General features: G+C 52.8%; 1 protein-coding gene across 1 annotated transcript in view; it reads left to right on the top strand.

Moving 5' to 3' along the window:
* Nucleotides 1-16,089, top strand: part of LOC104165454 (junctophilin-3-like) — a 19,220-nt gene extending 3,131 nt beyond the window's left edge. Inside the window, exons 3-4 of the mRNA XM_009705095.1 lie at nucleotides 3,658-4,577; nucleotides 15,934-16,089. Coding sequence (XP_009703397.1) covers nucleotides 3,658-4,577; nucleotides 15,934-16,014 — 1,001 coding nt within the window. The 3' untranslated portion in view covers nucleotides 16,015-16,089. The remainder of the gene's footprint in view (nucleotides 1-3,657; nucleotides 4,578-15,933) is intronic.
* The last annotated feature ends 228 nt before the right edge of the window (nucleotides 16,090-16,317 follow it).

The following is a 16,317-nucleotide window of genomic DNA, read 5'->3' as shown; positions in this document are numbered from 1 at the left end:
CTGCAAAGGGCCGGGGGGGGGCCTGGTTGGGGGGTTGATGTAGCAGGGATGGGGTGAGCTGCTGCCGCACCGCACGGCCTTGCAAGGGCTGGATGTGCCCACCTTGCACGGTGCTGCAGGTGCTGCATGCCACCCCACCTTGCTCAGCATCATGGGTGCTGGATGTGCCCCCCCCCCGCCTTGCACAGCATCGTGGGTGCTGGATGTGCTCCTTGCCAAGTGTCGTGGGTGCCTTATACCACCCACCCCGCACAGCGCTGTGGGTGCTGGATGTGCCCACCTTGCAAGGTTTTGCGAGTGCTGTGTGCCACTCACCGACACAGCATCACAAGGGGTTTCACGCCCACCTCGCCGTCAGCCCCGCACGCATCCTGGCCCAGCTCAGCACTGCAGCATAGCCCCTGTTTGAACAGACACAGACTCCAGACCTGCAGGCTCCGGCTCCAGCAACCCCAGGCACCCCACAGCAGTGCCACAAGGTCTTTACCTGGGAAAAACAAAAATATCCTTGCTCGGTACCCTGCATCACCCTCTCCCCTGTGGTTTTCCATCTCTGTCTGCCACATCCCCATCACGCTCGCTGCGGTTGAGCCTCCCGGCTCTGCCGGACGCCCCTGGCCATGGGCTGGATCGTGCCGGTTAAATGACCCCCCCAAGGTGATGGCAGCAAGTTGGTGGCAGAGGCAGGACTTCAGCACCGCTCCCGAATCCCATACGTGCGCCCTCAGGGACACGGCAGCACCTGGGGGCAGGTGCTTGGCTTTGAAGATGCCGCGGCTGGGTACGGCTGCCTCAATCCTGCTGGAAATCCAGATTTGGTGCTCTGCATCCTCCTTCGCGCTCTCACAACCGTTCTTCCAGGAACATCACATGTTCCGCAACTAATTTTAGCTCAGAATAATTGTTGCACATCCTCGGGTGTCAAAAGCCGGCAAGACGGCACCGTGCATCTGTCGAGTACCTCTGCAAGGAAACGCCTGCGTCCCTGCGGGGCAGCTGTGCCCCAGCATCGCTGGTCCCTGCTCATCTGTGAGCCCCAGCCAGGGGCTGTAAAACTCAGGGAATTAACCCAAGGAGAGGCAGAATTAGCTCAACTCGTTGCAGGTCTGGGTGGGGAAGATTTAGGACGAGAGGGTGCTTGTGATCCCCGGTGTGGGTCGCTGGGGTGAGGATGCTGGAGCATCACTGGGCTTTCTCGCCTCTGTCGTGGGGCTTGGGGGACCAGGGACGATTGGGGTGGGAGCTAAGGGGCAGGAGCAGTGGGGGTAGCGAGGTTGTGGCTGGTTGTGCCGTTGGAGACTGCCTTCGGGGTCGTTGGAGCTGGTGGGAAACTTTCAAGTCCCTGCACCTCCAGCTTGAGATGAACAGGGACACCCCAAGTCTTGGGTGAGCCTGTTTCCATAGCTGGCTTTCCAGCTTTTTCATATGAAGCCATTTATTCCCTCCCTGCCTCAGTTTCCCATCTGTGATATTGGAGGGTGACTGGAATGGGAATATCTCAACAACAGCCCCAAAACCAGTCTGTATTTTTTCCCAGAGCCAGTTATTCTGCATGAAAATGGAGGGGGTGAACTCCACCTTTCTCCTCCACCACGATTTCCCACCAGTACGAGGATTGCTCAAGGGCCCCAGGTAAATCCCGGCAGGTTCAGTCTCCCACAGACAAACAGGGACACAAGGAACAAACTACAACTGAACTATCTCAGTATTGTCTCAAAACACAAAGGTTTTTCTGTGGCAAATAATACAAGAAAAATTGACAGTCGTTAGAAAACCAATTTCCCATTGAGAAATTGCTTCTGTAGGAAATTTCCAAGCAGCCTTGTTACTATTTACCTCCTCTGCAAGTGCTTCGATGGGGACATCCATCCCCATGCTCCCGGCATCCCCCGCATGTATCCGGACCACGGCGCGGTGGGACGCAGGGATAGCTGCGGGCGAAGGCACGTCCCGGGGGCAGCAGCTTCCCAAGAAGATGCGATAGAGAAAAATTACTCAGCAGAAGTGAAGAGATTAGAGCAGGCGCTTCAGAGCATTTATTTTTAAACCCTGGTAAGAAATTGAGTTCTTCCTCTTCGAGACTCATTTCTTGTCTAGCCATAGCAATTGCAATTAGATGCATTTCAGGGGCATTAGGCAGTTAATATATTTATCAAATTATTCCCATAACTTAGCATGGCTTTAGCTGGGAACAGCTACGCCTTGCGAGAGTAAAATGAGAATTAACCGCTATTAGCTTGCACCCCCTTGAAATAATTTGGTGTTTCATCAATGATTAATAAGATGCAGGTTTTTCTAATTGTCCGGAGAAGCGACATGTTTCTTGCCAGCTGGTCACCTCCAGCAGAAGACACTCGGCCGCTCTTGAAGTCCCTGTCCCCAGGGAGACACTGTCTGGGCTGTGCTCAGGGCTCCGAGGGAGCACAGTGCGTTCGGCAGGATGAAATAAGGATGCCGGTGTAGATTGTACTCACGTAGCCCTGAACGAGCTACCTTGCTCCTGCCTAAACGAGGGAGGCACGACCGCCCGTGTGCTCTCCATCCCATCCATCAAGGCGAGCCGAGGGGGGAAATGTCCATGCCCTCCTTGTTCATATATATGGGGCAGGAAAGCCGTTCGCTATATGGCTGGTGGGTTTTTTTCTTAATGGGAGGCTTGCACATCTGCCCAGATGAGACCATCGCCCTGTGAAAACTTGGAGGTGAGGTTCCCCTTCTGCACCATGCAGCCGCAAAGCCGATGTGTTTCCCATCCAGGGAGAGGTGGGAATGCTGTTGGCAGTGAGCCGGGCACGGGGGGCATCCCCACAGCACCTGGCATACACGAGTGCAGGGCACAGGGTGAGCCATGGGCTGCCACCGGCTGCATCTCATATCTCCCCTCTCATGCTTGCAGACTGGGAACCGATGGGAAAAGGTGGTCAGATGGATCCAAAAAAAAAAAAGGTCAATGGACAGGGACATAAGCCCCTTGGTGGGGTTAGAGTGACTGCGTGCCCAGGGCAGGAATGGTACCGTGGAGCAACGCGGGCTGCTTTCAAGTGAGGCTGTGAGCTGCTGCATCCTCTGCACCCCTGGGGCTGCAGAACTATCGCAAGTCCTTTCACCTGTAACACATACACACTCTTCTCCATGCGTGGCCCCAAGCAAGCAGGGTGCCCGCCAGCGGCAGGGGATGCAGAGAACTGTGGGTGCTAAAGGAGCAGCTGCTGTTGACCCTGTTTGAATCAGCTGGAAGTGAGAGCCACGGTGGTGCTGGGTGGTTTCTAAAAGGGTTGGTAGCCCTTGGGTTATCAGCAGTGGAGAAACACAACCTTAGTGCAGAATGCCTCTGGCTTGACAACACTGGCAGCTGATGCCAAAGCATCTCCTGTGCCGGGCTGCAGCCGCCCACACCGCGCGGCTCTGCGGATGCTGGGGGTGACAGCAGGTTTTACACCGTAAAACCAACGATGCCTTTCCTCTTGGTCTAATAGCAGAAGCTATTTATTGTGCTACACCACTGCTGTCCTGATCTTGCCTCGCGGTTCCCTTGTCATCCAACACTCTCAGCCCTATTCTTTGACATGAAAAACCTGGTGGGCGCCCACAGAATAGAAATAATCCTGTTGCATTTCTGTCTCCCTCTCTTTTTTCTCTTAACGACCACACAAAAAGGGCTCGAATGCCAGAGACCGAAGCGCCAGAACTCGAGCGATGACATTGAGGTCCTCTCCACCGGGACACCTCTCCAACAAGAGAGCCCCGAGTTGTACCGCAAAGGGACCACTCCGTCCGACCTGACTCCCGATGACAGCCCCCTGCAGAGCTTCCCTGCCAGTCCCTCCTCCACGCCGCCCCTGGGTCCTTCCTGCAGGAACAAGAGCGCTCACTTCTCCAGGCAGGTTTCGATGGATGAAGAGAGGGGTGGGGAGATCCAGATGTTGCTGGAGGGACGCGGCGGGGATTACTTGCGACCCAACAGCTGGAACGAAGAGAAGGTCGGCGGGACTCGCGGTGTGAGAAGCGGGACGCTGCGGAGCGGTCAGCTGGGGTCAGCATCCATCCCTGAAGACTACAGAGGTCGGAGCGGAGGACACAAACATTCGGCCTCCAACCATAAGCAAAGAGAGAGGTGGACAGATTCCCCAGCCACGGTTTCATGGACTTCCCACCACAGGTCCCACAACCACAGCTCAGGGAGCTCCAAACTGCTTGAGCTAGATGAGGAGAAGATGAGCAATTACGAGATGGAGATGAAGCCCCTCATGAGGATGGATTCTTATATGCAAGAGATTCACACCCAAAAAAGACACTACAGCAAAGGGGGACCCTGCAGGAGCATGGCTGACGACCACCGCGGGGAAGACCGGGGCTTCGGGGTTCAGAGACTGAGGTCTAAGTCCCAGAACAAAGAGAATTTCAGGCCAGCTTCCTCTGCCGAGCCCACGGTGCAGAAACTGGAAAACCTGAGATTCGGGGACAAAGCTGAACCTCGGCTACTAAGGTGGGACTTAACCTTCTCCCCGCCACAGAAATCTTTACCTGTTGCACTAGAATCTGAAGAGGACAATGGGGATGCGCTCAAATCCAGTACGGTAAGTAGGCGGAATTGTGTGCTGAAATCTGGTGGAGAGAGAAACCCGGTGCTGGGCTGTCGTGGTAACGGAAGGGGAGGTTACTTTCCCGGCAGAGCCGACCCCCGAATTATCGTGGGTTTGTGCCTTGAATTCCCCCTCCTCCCTTCTCCCATCCTGCACGACGACGTGTGCTGGGACTTGGCGTGGGGTTTTCTCTGCAGATGATCTTGGTGGGAATTGCAGGTTTTTCACAGGAGGATGTGAGCAGCCAGTTTGAGTTCGTTTCACAACCCAGCCCCGGGATCAGCAATAAAAATCCGTTATTGCTGGGATTTTGAGTATTCACCTGGTGGAAAAGCTGCAGGAGTAGGCAAGGTGTTGGTGATGCTTCTCTGTGGTTCGGTTACGGCAACAGAACTTCCTGCCGGCCCGAGAGCGTGGTGTGATCCTGTCGTGACATCGGTGCTTAAATCCTGGTCGCTGGGCGTTGCGTCAACCTGCCGCGGCTCGCCGTCACTCTGCCGCCGTGTGATGGCACTGCCTGGCGAAGCAGTGGCCTTGTCACCGTGTTGTACTGGAGTCCTGACCCCGGTCGGAGGAGGGAAGCGTGGTCGTGGAGCAGGGGACATTGCCAAGGGGTTGCGCTCCTGAGCTGAGCAGGGCTGAGGTTTTTCCCGTAGCGATCGGCACGATGCAGAACAGCTCAGGTGTTTGGGGGTGGGGATGCTGCTGAGCCGGGAAGGGGGTACAAGGCTCGTAGCGGGGGGATGCGATGCAAAAGGGGCTCGGCAAACTGCAGACAAGAGGATCCCTGGGCAGGGAAAGCAACGGGCAAGTACAGCAAAGGCAGTGGGCTATTAGAGCCCTGCAGATCAGGGGGTACAGCAGATTACGGTCAAACGATACTATCACTGTACTGTGAAGAGCACAAGTATGCTGGCTAAGCAGGAGGATAGCTTGTGGGACTGGGCAGGTAACCCCTTGGGAGACATCCAGGCCCGGGCTCCTCGTTTTGGGAGAGACACGGACAGGTTGGGCATTAACAGCTGGGTGCTGGGGAGAGCTGGAGGTGTTCAGGTTGGAGGAGAGGAGACAGAGCGATCTTCAAACACGTAAAACAGCTCCTGCAAAGTGGAAGAGAATAATCTGTTCTCGATGAACAGAATTAAGGGGCTTAAATTCAAGCATTAGAGGCAGCGGTTAGCCGTTCGCCATTCCTAGTGAGTTGGGGGCCGTAATAAATTGTGTGGGGAGGCCGTGGGGACTGGAAGGGAGGAGGTGGTCTGAGACCACGTTGGACATCGGCAGCTCAGATACAACTCGGCCAGAGCTGAACCTGCCCTGGGAGAAGGCTGAGCTGTGGGATTTTTCAGGTCCTTTCCAGCCCCGGTTTTTGATGATTCCCGGACTTACCATCGGGAGCAGCTTCGTCCCTCGTTCTAGGCATTGCTAGGAGAGGTGATGGGGGTCTGATGGGAGCGGTGGGGGAGCCCCCATCGCTTCAAATTGCCCCTTGTCGAGTCAGTGCCAAGACAGGGCAGGGCAGGAGGGGTCCCATGTCACAGCCCAGGCCAGACCTACACAGGAGAAAGAGAAAACCTGTAGCTCTCAGGTGGTGACATTTCAGGCTCTGGCAGAAGAAAGGAGCTAAATCTCCCTGGCAGGGCAGCGGAAGATGATGCTTGGTTGTTTGGGAGACAGGGATCAGGAAACTGAAATTTGTCAGTCACACCAAAAGTTTGGGCTAGAGGCATCACGGTCTGTAATGTCTGATTACCGTTACCATACCTACAGCATCCCTGCTCCTCCGGCCGCCAGCTCTGCCAGCACCGGCAGCCAAGGGATGAGAGCGAAGGGGTGGGAGAGAGGAGGGAGCTCCGACATCTGCAGCCCGGGAGCAGCCGGGATGCAGGAAGGACCAAACTACAGCTCTGCCACAGTTTCCCTGCTGTGACTGTGGATAAATCACCCCCCACACAGAGCCCTGCAGCTTTCTGGCATCCTATTCATCTTGCAAGCTTCGGCGCAGGCTCGAAAGCACCCACACAGCATTTAAGGAGAGCTGAACAGTGTGTTTGCTGGTGGACTGCACCGTAGGACACATCTTGCCAGTCGAGAAAAAAAAAAGAGAGCCCCAAGTGAAGGCAGCCCTGAGCACAGAGCCCTGAGGAAAGATGGGGTCAGCCCGGGCCGTCCTCACCTGCCAGCGGAGCTGCCCGAGAAGCTCCGGAGAAACGACGGGCAGCATTAGGAGCCTGACAGGCATCCAGAGGGGAAAAGCAGCAGCAGTAATTGCGCGGACATCAACCCTATTGAAGTCTATGGGACCCGCAAAGTGGTCCAGCACCTTTGCTAACGTGACCTCAGGCGGTGGCAGGGAGCTGGGAGAGACCTGGGTCCCGAAGGAGGAATGAAACCACCATTTCTCCTCGCTGAGAGCCAGGCGTTCCTCGGGGAAATCGCCGGCACAAGCAGTCCCGGTGTCTGTCCCCACCCAGCCCAAGCTGGATGTGCTGCCGAGGTTCCCACCTGGCAGGCAGACCCCAGACCCATCACACATAAACCTCCCGCCCCGAGGAGGAGGGCTTGGGCTGCAACGCTGGAGGTAAATAGCCACTAATGCAACAGAACATTAATGGCTATTTCGAGTGAATCCCCGGCACTAAGGGAGGGGCACAGCCTGCGTGTAAAGGCGCACAGAAAAGCCATTAGGATGCACATCATACTTTTAAAGTGCTGTAGCTGTGAAGCAGCATGTTCAGTTTTCTCACATTCATAACCGAGGGTGGAACAGATGGCGAAGGTTTGGGAGGAAGCTAACGTAATACAGAGGAAGAGATAATATGTGGATTTAAATAACCTACAATGCCAGCAACAATTTGTTCTAGCAAGAATTGCACTGTGCTGGCAGGGTTTCGTTCCAGTGGCCTGGCAGGGAATGGGGTGGTCGGGCAGGAGCAGGGGAAGGAGATGCAGGAGAGGAATGGGAGGTGCGGTGATTTGTGTTCCAACCTCCTGCCTAACACCGTAACCTTGCCTGCACCTGCCATCAAGGATCCTGCCCTGAGGAAGAGGAGGGCAAGGCTAAAGGGGAAGGATTTATCCCACAGTCTCCGAACCCACGGCATGCTCAGTGACGCAGGGCACTCACATGCTTAGTCCAGCAAAAAAACCACAGCATCTGCTCATGCCCCAGATCTTTTCACACAGAATTAAGGCTCCCCAACTTCCCCAAAGCCCCATTTCTCATGTCAGCCTGCAATATCCCCGTCGGACTCCCAGCAGCTCGCCTCCAGCGTACAGGCGAACCGCAGCTCCCGGGAAAGGCTGGCTGTGCGCACGCGTGTGCGTGCACGCGTGTGTGCCCACGCCGTTTCAGCTTGCGTGACAGCCTGCTTCCCTGGGATCCACAGCACTGCCATCTGTGAAGCTGCTCACCAAAAAGGGCATTTCTCATCTCCCAGACAGCTGGGCTATTTCAGAAAGGTGCCTGCCAATGCACGGGAAGGATGCTCTTAGCTGAGTAGGGCTATTTTTGCCCTACCTGGAGTATCCCTGTGCAGAACTGAGGTCACTCTCATGGGTTAGCTTGTTTTAAAAATAATCTGCCATAAACCAGCTCTACACATGCCATCGATGAGCCCGGTGGGTTGGCTCTGCTTTGGAGGGCCAGCTCCGGCTTCGAGAGCAAGCACACCTCTGGCAATGCTCGGGGGAACGGGGTGGGGATGCAGGTCTTGCAGAAACAGGGTCTTAAAATGATCACTGCTCTTGATTTCTGTCTTAAAATCAAAGCTGGACCAGCTGGGGGTCATTGGGTCCCTTAGTGTCCAACCTTTTGCAGTGTGTGCCCGGGGGGGATGCAGACCTCTGTAGAGGAGTCAGACTTAGAGGTTGTTATATGAGCTATGGGAACTTTGTTCTTCTCGGTTATTTTTTGCCAGGCCCTTAAAAAGAGGCTCCCAGAACTCCCCTTCATTGGGGCTGCACATCAGTAATTGAGAACTGCTCTTATAAAGGTCATTTCTTGAGGCCACCGCTCAATAACATTGATGAAATTCAGCACTGCTTGGTGTTCGCTATCAGGGGACTTTGGGGTTTCAGGGTCATCAAGCCAGCGCTACAGTCATGCAAACGCTTTAAAATTACATTTAAAGCCTCCTGATCTTTCTGTGTCTCTGTGTGCACTGACCCCTGCATGCACAGAACAAACTCACATCAATTGTCATCGCTCCGGCAGATGAAAATGGAAACCAACGTGCCAGGACCGGTGTCGGTGTTGTCGGATTAAGGGACTTATGTGAACGCCACCGTCCTTTCTGGCCTTAAAGGCCCACGAGGTGCAAAGCTCAAGCCTGTGCCTGAATGCTTCACAGGTTCCTCGAGCCTTTGAGAAGATCTAAAATGGGAAAGAAAGGAATTGTTGAGACACTGGAAAAGGAAAGAGGCTTTCTAAAATGCCGGCAACCCTTTAATCCATCGGCACAAAACACATCACATTTTTAGGGTTGGGGGGGAACAAAAAAGGGTACATCTCCTTTTCTGCAGGTGCTGAACATCTGCAGCTTCTAAAAGGGAAAAGAAGTGTTTTGGGCACAGAGGGCCTCAGCATGCCTGCAAGAAGGGCCAGTGTTCAGGCACGAACGGAGCCTGATTCATCCTCCTGTCCTCATTTAGCAGGAGCATTCACGGGCATTTAGATGAAGACTTCTAGGGACACGTTGTGGTCTCACTGAAGGCACGCTGGAGATGCGAGTAGGCTCGAGACTTGGTCCTTTAAAATCCCCCTGTCTCATCTCATCGAGAAAGCCCGATGATAGGGCAGCAGCCAAAAAAAAACCCCACCCCAGCCACCCCTGACATTTTCTTCCGTTGTCACATACTGTCGGATAAAATCTCAGCAGTCTCAGCTGTTTGCCAACGGTACTGCCGCTTACTGCAAACAAAGCAGGGGAAACAGTTGCAGCAAATGGAGTTTGCAAGGCATCTGCTGGGTTTAGGGATTGCAGAGAGACCCCTTTGTCACCACCAGGTACCCGCCGGGGAGGCGGGGAGGGATTCTGGCAGCTGCAGCATCTTCCTCCCTCGCTCGCTGGGCAAGGGGAGTATTTTCCATCAAGATATTCTGAGCAGGTTTCGCTGTCGCTGGGGAAAGCGAGGAGGAGGCAGCCAATCTGCAACCAGCGCAGGGCTTTGCCGGGGCGTGCCGTGCACCGGAGCTGGGGCTGAGGGAGGATACCCGGGCAGCGACCGCAGCCCAGGCTTCGATGGAGCAAGGGGTGGGGGGACGGAGCATGGAAACTTGCCCCAGATATGGCCCTTCCCTGCTGATGCGGGTGATGGATGCTCCCTTTTCCAGCAGCTGTGGGGTTCTTCTTGGAGGGATTGATGTCGAGGTGGAACATTGTCTTCAGAAAAATTAGGCACCTTTAGCCCTAAAGAGTGTAAAACGAGATCAAAATAACAGCTGGCTGTTTCCTTTGTCCCAACGGGCACCCGCTGTCTGAATTGTGAAGCTTCACCTGCGTCGGGCTGGATGCAGTGCACGGAGATGCTCCCATCTGTCTGTCTTTGGACCGGTCTGTTGGGAAAGAAGCCTGGGGACTTTTTTGTGGTTAGCCTCCTTGGGACTAAACCCTCTGGCTTATCCCTCTGGTCCTCTCAGTCTTCCTGCTTCAGGTTTTTCCATTTATTTTTTTCTTTTTTTCCCTATCAGGAGCCTTCCCCAGGTCTCCTAACACAGGTGTGTCTGGGTTTTCCTTATTTCTCTCATCTCAACCAAACAGGCTCAAACCCAGTCTCAAATGGCCGTGCCACGTACGCCTGTCCGTACCAGTGTAAATTATAACGACAGGGGAACAAGGAGGAAGATGAGTCCTGCAGACGCCCGCTTGCCATCACCCCTCTAGAGCCGAGCCAGGTCTGAGCATCCATTGCCGCAGGGGCTGCAGCGTGCACGGGAAGAGCCGTCACATGCACGGGAAAAGCAAAGGGTTTGAGGGTTGTCTCTTTTTAAAACAAATAATAATGAGAAACGGTTCTTCCTCTAATCTCTCATGTACAGGCATTGCAGGCATTACTTGTAACAACACGCGGCAAATAATGTTCAGACAGAAATGTGATGTTTGACTCGACAGGGTCCTTTTAAAACCCTTTTAATCTCAGGGGCCCTTTGATGTACCTGAAGAGAGCACCTCACTGACTTCGCTCCTGTCATCCTGGATTCATGTTAGGGTTTTGAGCCCAACACCACATCTTCTAGCTTTGAAAAAGTTGGGGTCAAACGCCAGCTTTTGACCACATGAGAACCAAAAACCTTAAAAACGTACATACAGCTGCAAACCTACAGCTCGGCACCTGTAACGTGAGGACCGAACCAGAGGTGACAAACCAGTTCATTAAGAAACACCCTCTTAGGATAAATCCTTGCGTTCACTCGAGCCACTTTTTTCTGCAGAAGCAGGTTTTTTCCGTACCGCCCCTCTCCGTTGCAGCTGGTATCAAGTGCCCGTTCCTCTTGCACAAGCACATTCGGCATCTCCTGGCCTCCCTTCCTCGAGTCACGGGAGATGCTGTAGTACGCGGGAGAAAGCAAAGTGAGTCCCTTATGTTGCTTTTGCTAAATGCTCCTTAACCGTTTCACAGCAGCCTGTTCCTGGCAATTATGTGACAATTCAGCACAAATGTCACGGAGCTGCTAAGTTTTCAGCACTTTCCGCAGTGCTGAGGCTGGAAAACAATGCATATGTATTTTTTGCTGATCCAAGTCCTTAGTAATTACACTTAATAGATCCCAGCGGGATTCCTAGGTAACCTGCACTATGGTTTCCATGGCAGAGAGGCAGAGCTTGTACCCCACGATAACAGATAATAATGGATTGTTAATGCTTAAATTAATTATGCTACAATTGTATTTGTAAACCAGCTGTCCCTTGTATTCCCAGTAAGGCTCTTGAGTTGCTACACAACAGTTAAAGGACCAAAACAAAGGCGGCGGCGGGGCAGAGATGGGGATGCTCGGCCGCAGCCACCAGCAGAGCTGCAGTGAGCCAAAACCCCCAGACTGGAAGAAACCTTCACTCGTTAGTTCTGCAGCTACGATGACTGTGATTACTCCTGGGCCATAACAAGGGTTTATTCCCATTTTAGTGTTTCCATGGGTTTGGGTCTATGTTCCAGCTCTCGAAACTTTGGAGGAAATCTTAAAAGTCCCTGGAGACCATCGCTGTTGCCACAGAAGGACCCTTTCGCCTAGCTGATACTGGGGTACGTTGCCCATCCTGGGCAGATGTTTTCCTCCTACGAAGGAGTCGAGGGATCTTGTTATAAAAAACCAAAATAAAAAATCCCAGCCCCAGAGCTACCTCATTTTCCTGATGAAATCTGCCATCAGCCAGTACGCTGGATGACCCTTTGGTGCACCAGAGCTTGATTTAATTTTTCCTTTCCCGGAGCCAGGCTGGTAACCGTTCCTGGGTGGAATTCATCTCACGTCACTTGGTCTACAGACAGCCTAGATGGTTAGCGCAGACTAGATGTCTAACGTTTAGACAGCTAAAATTGGGTGAGAGGACGCTGCCAACTGGCATCTGCTTCCCAGTAAAGCAGGTTCTGGACTTGCAGGCACTGTGCTGGGAGGCAGCCCGGCGTTTCGCAGCGGAGCCCCGTCTCCTGAAGGACAGGCTGGGTAGTTTAAACAAATCCCTGCAGTTCCTGACGGCTTGCTTTAGCACTGCTATTTCAGGGTTAAAGAGAGTGTTGGAGCTTTTTTTAAAAAAAAATTAAAAAAAAAAAAAAAAAAACAAACCACAAAGCAAAAAAAAAAAAGCTTTGCAGGCTGATTGCTGTCTTTGACACACAAACCCCAGGCTCAGAAAATCAGCTCAACCTCTGGCTTTCTGGCACCCTGGAGCCAGGCAAAGAAAACCTCGGGGTTTTCTTTGGGCTTCTCCAAGCCTCAAGGAGGCCAAAGACGAGACAAAGCACCGCCGAACTACTAACGCAACATGCAAAGGTGCAAATCAAGGGCTCTGTCTCTTCTCTCTAAAAGTGGGTGACTCACGTTAGAGGGCTGGCAGGTGGTGTGAAGAGCTGGAAAAGCTGGCAGTTCTAAAACGCTGGCGGTAGCTGCAGTAAAAGGGAGTTCACTGACCTGTTGCCAGGATGGGCTCGGCAAAACATCTCTTCCCAAGCACAAACCCCAAAGTGATTCATCTTCTGCCTGGGCACTAAGCAGGAATCACTTCTTAGAAACAGATGACACATATCCCAGGACATCCTTGCCATCAAAGGGGAGAAGGGCAAGCGTTTTCCTCTGAGCAGAGGTTAAGGCTCAGAGACCTTACAAGTTAGAAATAAGCCAGACATAAGCATTTAGAAGTGCAGCGGGATTCGTAATTGGAACTAAAACAGAAGCTTCAGAGTCGCAAAGCTGCTTATCCACCAGCTGCCACAGGCAGGACTCCAGCTGCTGCCGAGATGCGCCGGCATCTCACCGGGGGGGCAGCCGTACCGGCCATTGCTGTGTGGAAAGCCTTTGTTGGGGTTAGCATGGGGAAAAGGATGTTAAAAAGAGGGAACCGTAAAAAGGAAGCAGAATTTGTAGGTTGTCAGACAGTCGGATTTGAGCTGTTCAGTTTGCAGGGACCCCTCCCCTCCTGCGTCATCCCATTTCTGGGATGCTTTTGCTGGCAAATGTGGAAGACCCCACGGATGCGGTGGCAAAGCAAGGATTTTCTCCTGCCTCTGCATTGAACAGGGGGTGCAAGATGGAAATAGGTGCGGAGTGAACCGGGGAGCTGAGCAAAACATTTGTGCACGGGAATCCAGTTGCTGCTGATATAAGTGGGTAGGTTCGTGTTGCTTAGTTTGTTGACTCCCCCCATTTTTCTAGATGAGGGCACGACTTTGATGTACTGGTGTATAAAGGAAGGGCGTGCTCCCTCCCTGGACACCGTCCCATCAGCATCCTCTGAACGCAAGTACCAAAAGGTTGTGATTTCGGTCAGTCCAACAGGTCCATCCCAAAGTGTCCATGTTTGTGAAGGTAAAGCTCCAACACCAGGGCATTAAGAGGCAGCCAGTCCGGCTCTATCCTTTTTGTCAGGGAGAAGAAAGCAGCCTCCAGATTATCCCGGGCTCACCTCAGCTGGTATTACAACTTTGCCTCCTTCATGGTATTGAAACGATGTAGTAGTCTGAGCAGAGCAGAGGCAGGGGAAATCAAACGGCGAGCGGACCAAGGCTACGGCAAGTACGAGCGAGAGCAGTTCGGTCCTCCCCTGGCTGGGAGGAGGAGGGAACCGAATGCATTTTGTGTCTCTGTGGTGCCCTGCCAACAGAAACAATGACAGGGATAATCACTCGCAATCTGTTATTATATTAACACGAGCTCAAAAATCGTAAAACCCGATAATCTTTTGAAATGAAGCTAAACCCCCCCAAATGTAAATAACACACCACATCGCAGTGCTTGGCAGCGGCAAGGCCGGGGAGGGGGGAGAGGAGTGGCAGCGGGGGGGTTGGTTTCTGCCTTTGAAAGGCTTTGCGTGGTGCAGGCGGAGAGATTTGCTGGAAGCAGTCAGGCGTGGATACCTGGCTGCCAGGAGAGGCTCTCCGCAATCCCTCCATTTGGTTGGCTTCCTTTGACCCTGTTGCTAAGCTACAAATATGCCTTTCCAGCAAGCTCCAGCATCCTCCCTCCCACCCACTCCCAAATGCGAATTGAATCAGAAGAGAACCGATCTCTGGCCAGCAAGGAGCTTTTTTCCATATATTTTTTTCCAGCAGCTCTGCAGAGTGCTACAAGGATTTGCTTAGAAAGGGTGCCCACCCCTGCCCCCTGCCAACCCAACAGCCACAGGAGCTTTGTTCCGAGGACAGGAGCATAGAGAAAAGCATTTATACCATTCCAGGCGATTAAAGCTGGCACAGCTCCGTTGCAGCAAGAATAGACGAGGATACCAGCTACTCCGAGAAATAGCTACCACCTACCTGCACACACGCTTGCTCACCCTGATGCGAGCCACGTTAACACTTTAGGACAGAAAATGTTTTATGGCAGGGATGAAGGTGGCAGGGTGGATGTTTTTCTGACCGGTGTGCTGCAGAAAGATGCGTTGGAGGGTTGGCTGCAATCCCAACGCCGAGTGGTCGTTCCTGGGATGCTAATAGGGTCCAACAGCCACATCCCCCTCGGGGCCAACACAAGTTGTCCAGGCTGCCTTTGCGCTCAGTGGAAAGTCGTGGATGCTCCCGGGGAGCGCTTCAACCTACCCTCTGGTGGGTGTCTGACATGGCCCAGCTGCGATGCCGGGAGCTGCAATGGCTTCCTCATACTCTCCGGGAGCTTAATTTGGTCCTTACGAACCTCAGGAAAGGTTATTAGAGCTTTCCCAAAATGTGGCATTAACATAGATCACCAGGTGCTGGCCTGACTTTTGCCTTTACCAGGATACCTGTACAAGCAATCAGGTTTATTGGGAGATGTCCTTTGAAGACTCCTCCAAACCATCCCCAAACAACTCCATGATCCAGTGATAATTTTTTTTTTCCCCCTTTCCAGTGACCACCCCGGTAAGCAACTGATTTTAGTTATTCTTCTAAGGCCAGATTTCCTTTGCGCATGGCACAGGGGAGTCCATAAGCAACTGCTGTGTTAATCAGGTGTGCGGCCAGGTGTTTGCTTGGCAGATGCTGGGTCCGGATCTCACATTGGGACTTATATGGCATTTGTGAAAATGCAGGACAGTAAACAAGTCTGGCTCAAGAATTGCGGGTATCCGTGTCTATTGAGACAAATGGATGGAAGTAAGTGGTGAAGCGGCTCAGAAAAGCAGGAGTCCAGCAGCTTTGCTGTCACTCAGGCATAAGGGGACAGTGCTACCAGGGATGCTGCCGGCCCCAAGAATGCCTTGGGCTATGGGGTGGTGTGAGAAGGGAGCAAAGGGGCTCCCGGCAGAGCCCAGTTCATTTCAGTTGGTGAAACAGGAGAGGGATTTTGTCTGCCTTTGCAGAATCAGAGGGCTGCCTTGGGAGGATGTTGTGCTTAGATGAAAGGGTTAGCTCCATCACAGGGACGGAGGCAACAGAGCTGGGTTTAGTCCTTGCTTCTGCTGTTTGCTCGCCTCTAAGGGGGAAATCTTAATTCACACCTTCCTCACTAAGGCAGCAGCTGGCAAAACTTCAGCGAGGGTTACCGAACACTTTGGGATCATTTGCTGGAGGGTGTAAATCGGTGTAAATCGGCTGTTTGGGGTCTGCTCCTCTGCAGTAACCCCCCCCGCCCAGCGCAGATCCTGACCCCAGCTACAAGGCAACCTGAGAGAGACTTTCAACGCACCTTCTAACCCCTCTCCTTCTCTTTCTCTTCCAGGGCTCAGCTCCCATCTTGGTAGTCATGGTGATCTTACTAAATATTGGAGTCGCCATTTTGTTTATTAACTTTTTCATCTAATTCAAGACTGTCTTGTTTGCAAAAATAACAGTTACATGTATGAATGGGGGAAAAAAAAAAAACCCAACAACAAAAAGGGAAAAATCATAACTCGAACTGTCCTACGACAATTTCCAAGTCTTTTCACAGAAGAACAACAAACGATCGAGTCTCACTCACAGTTTGCCTTTTTTCCTGGGTAATGTTTTTTGGATTTTAGCCAAAATTCTTTGCTTGTATAACACTATGCTGTGTGGCATGGCAAAATGCTATCAACACTCTGCCCCCCCAACACTGGAAAGGATGAGAAGGAATCCCAACAAA

This window comes from Cariama cristata, unplaced genomic scaffold, assembly GCF_000690535.1.
Source record: "Cariama cristata isolate BGI_N322 unplaced genomic scaffold, ASM69053v1 scaffold22767, whole genome shotgun sequence".
Taxonomy (NCBI): domain Eukaryota; kingdom Metazoa; phylum Chordata; class Aves; order Cariamiformes; family Cariamidae; genus Cariama; species Cariama cristata.
This window is presented reverse-complemented; position numbering and strand designations above follow the sequence as displayed.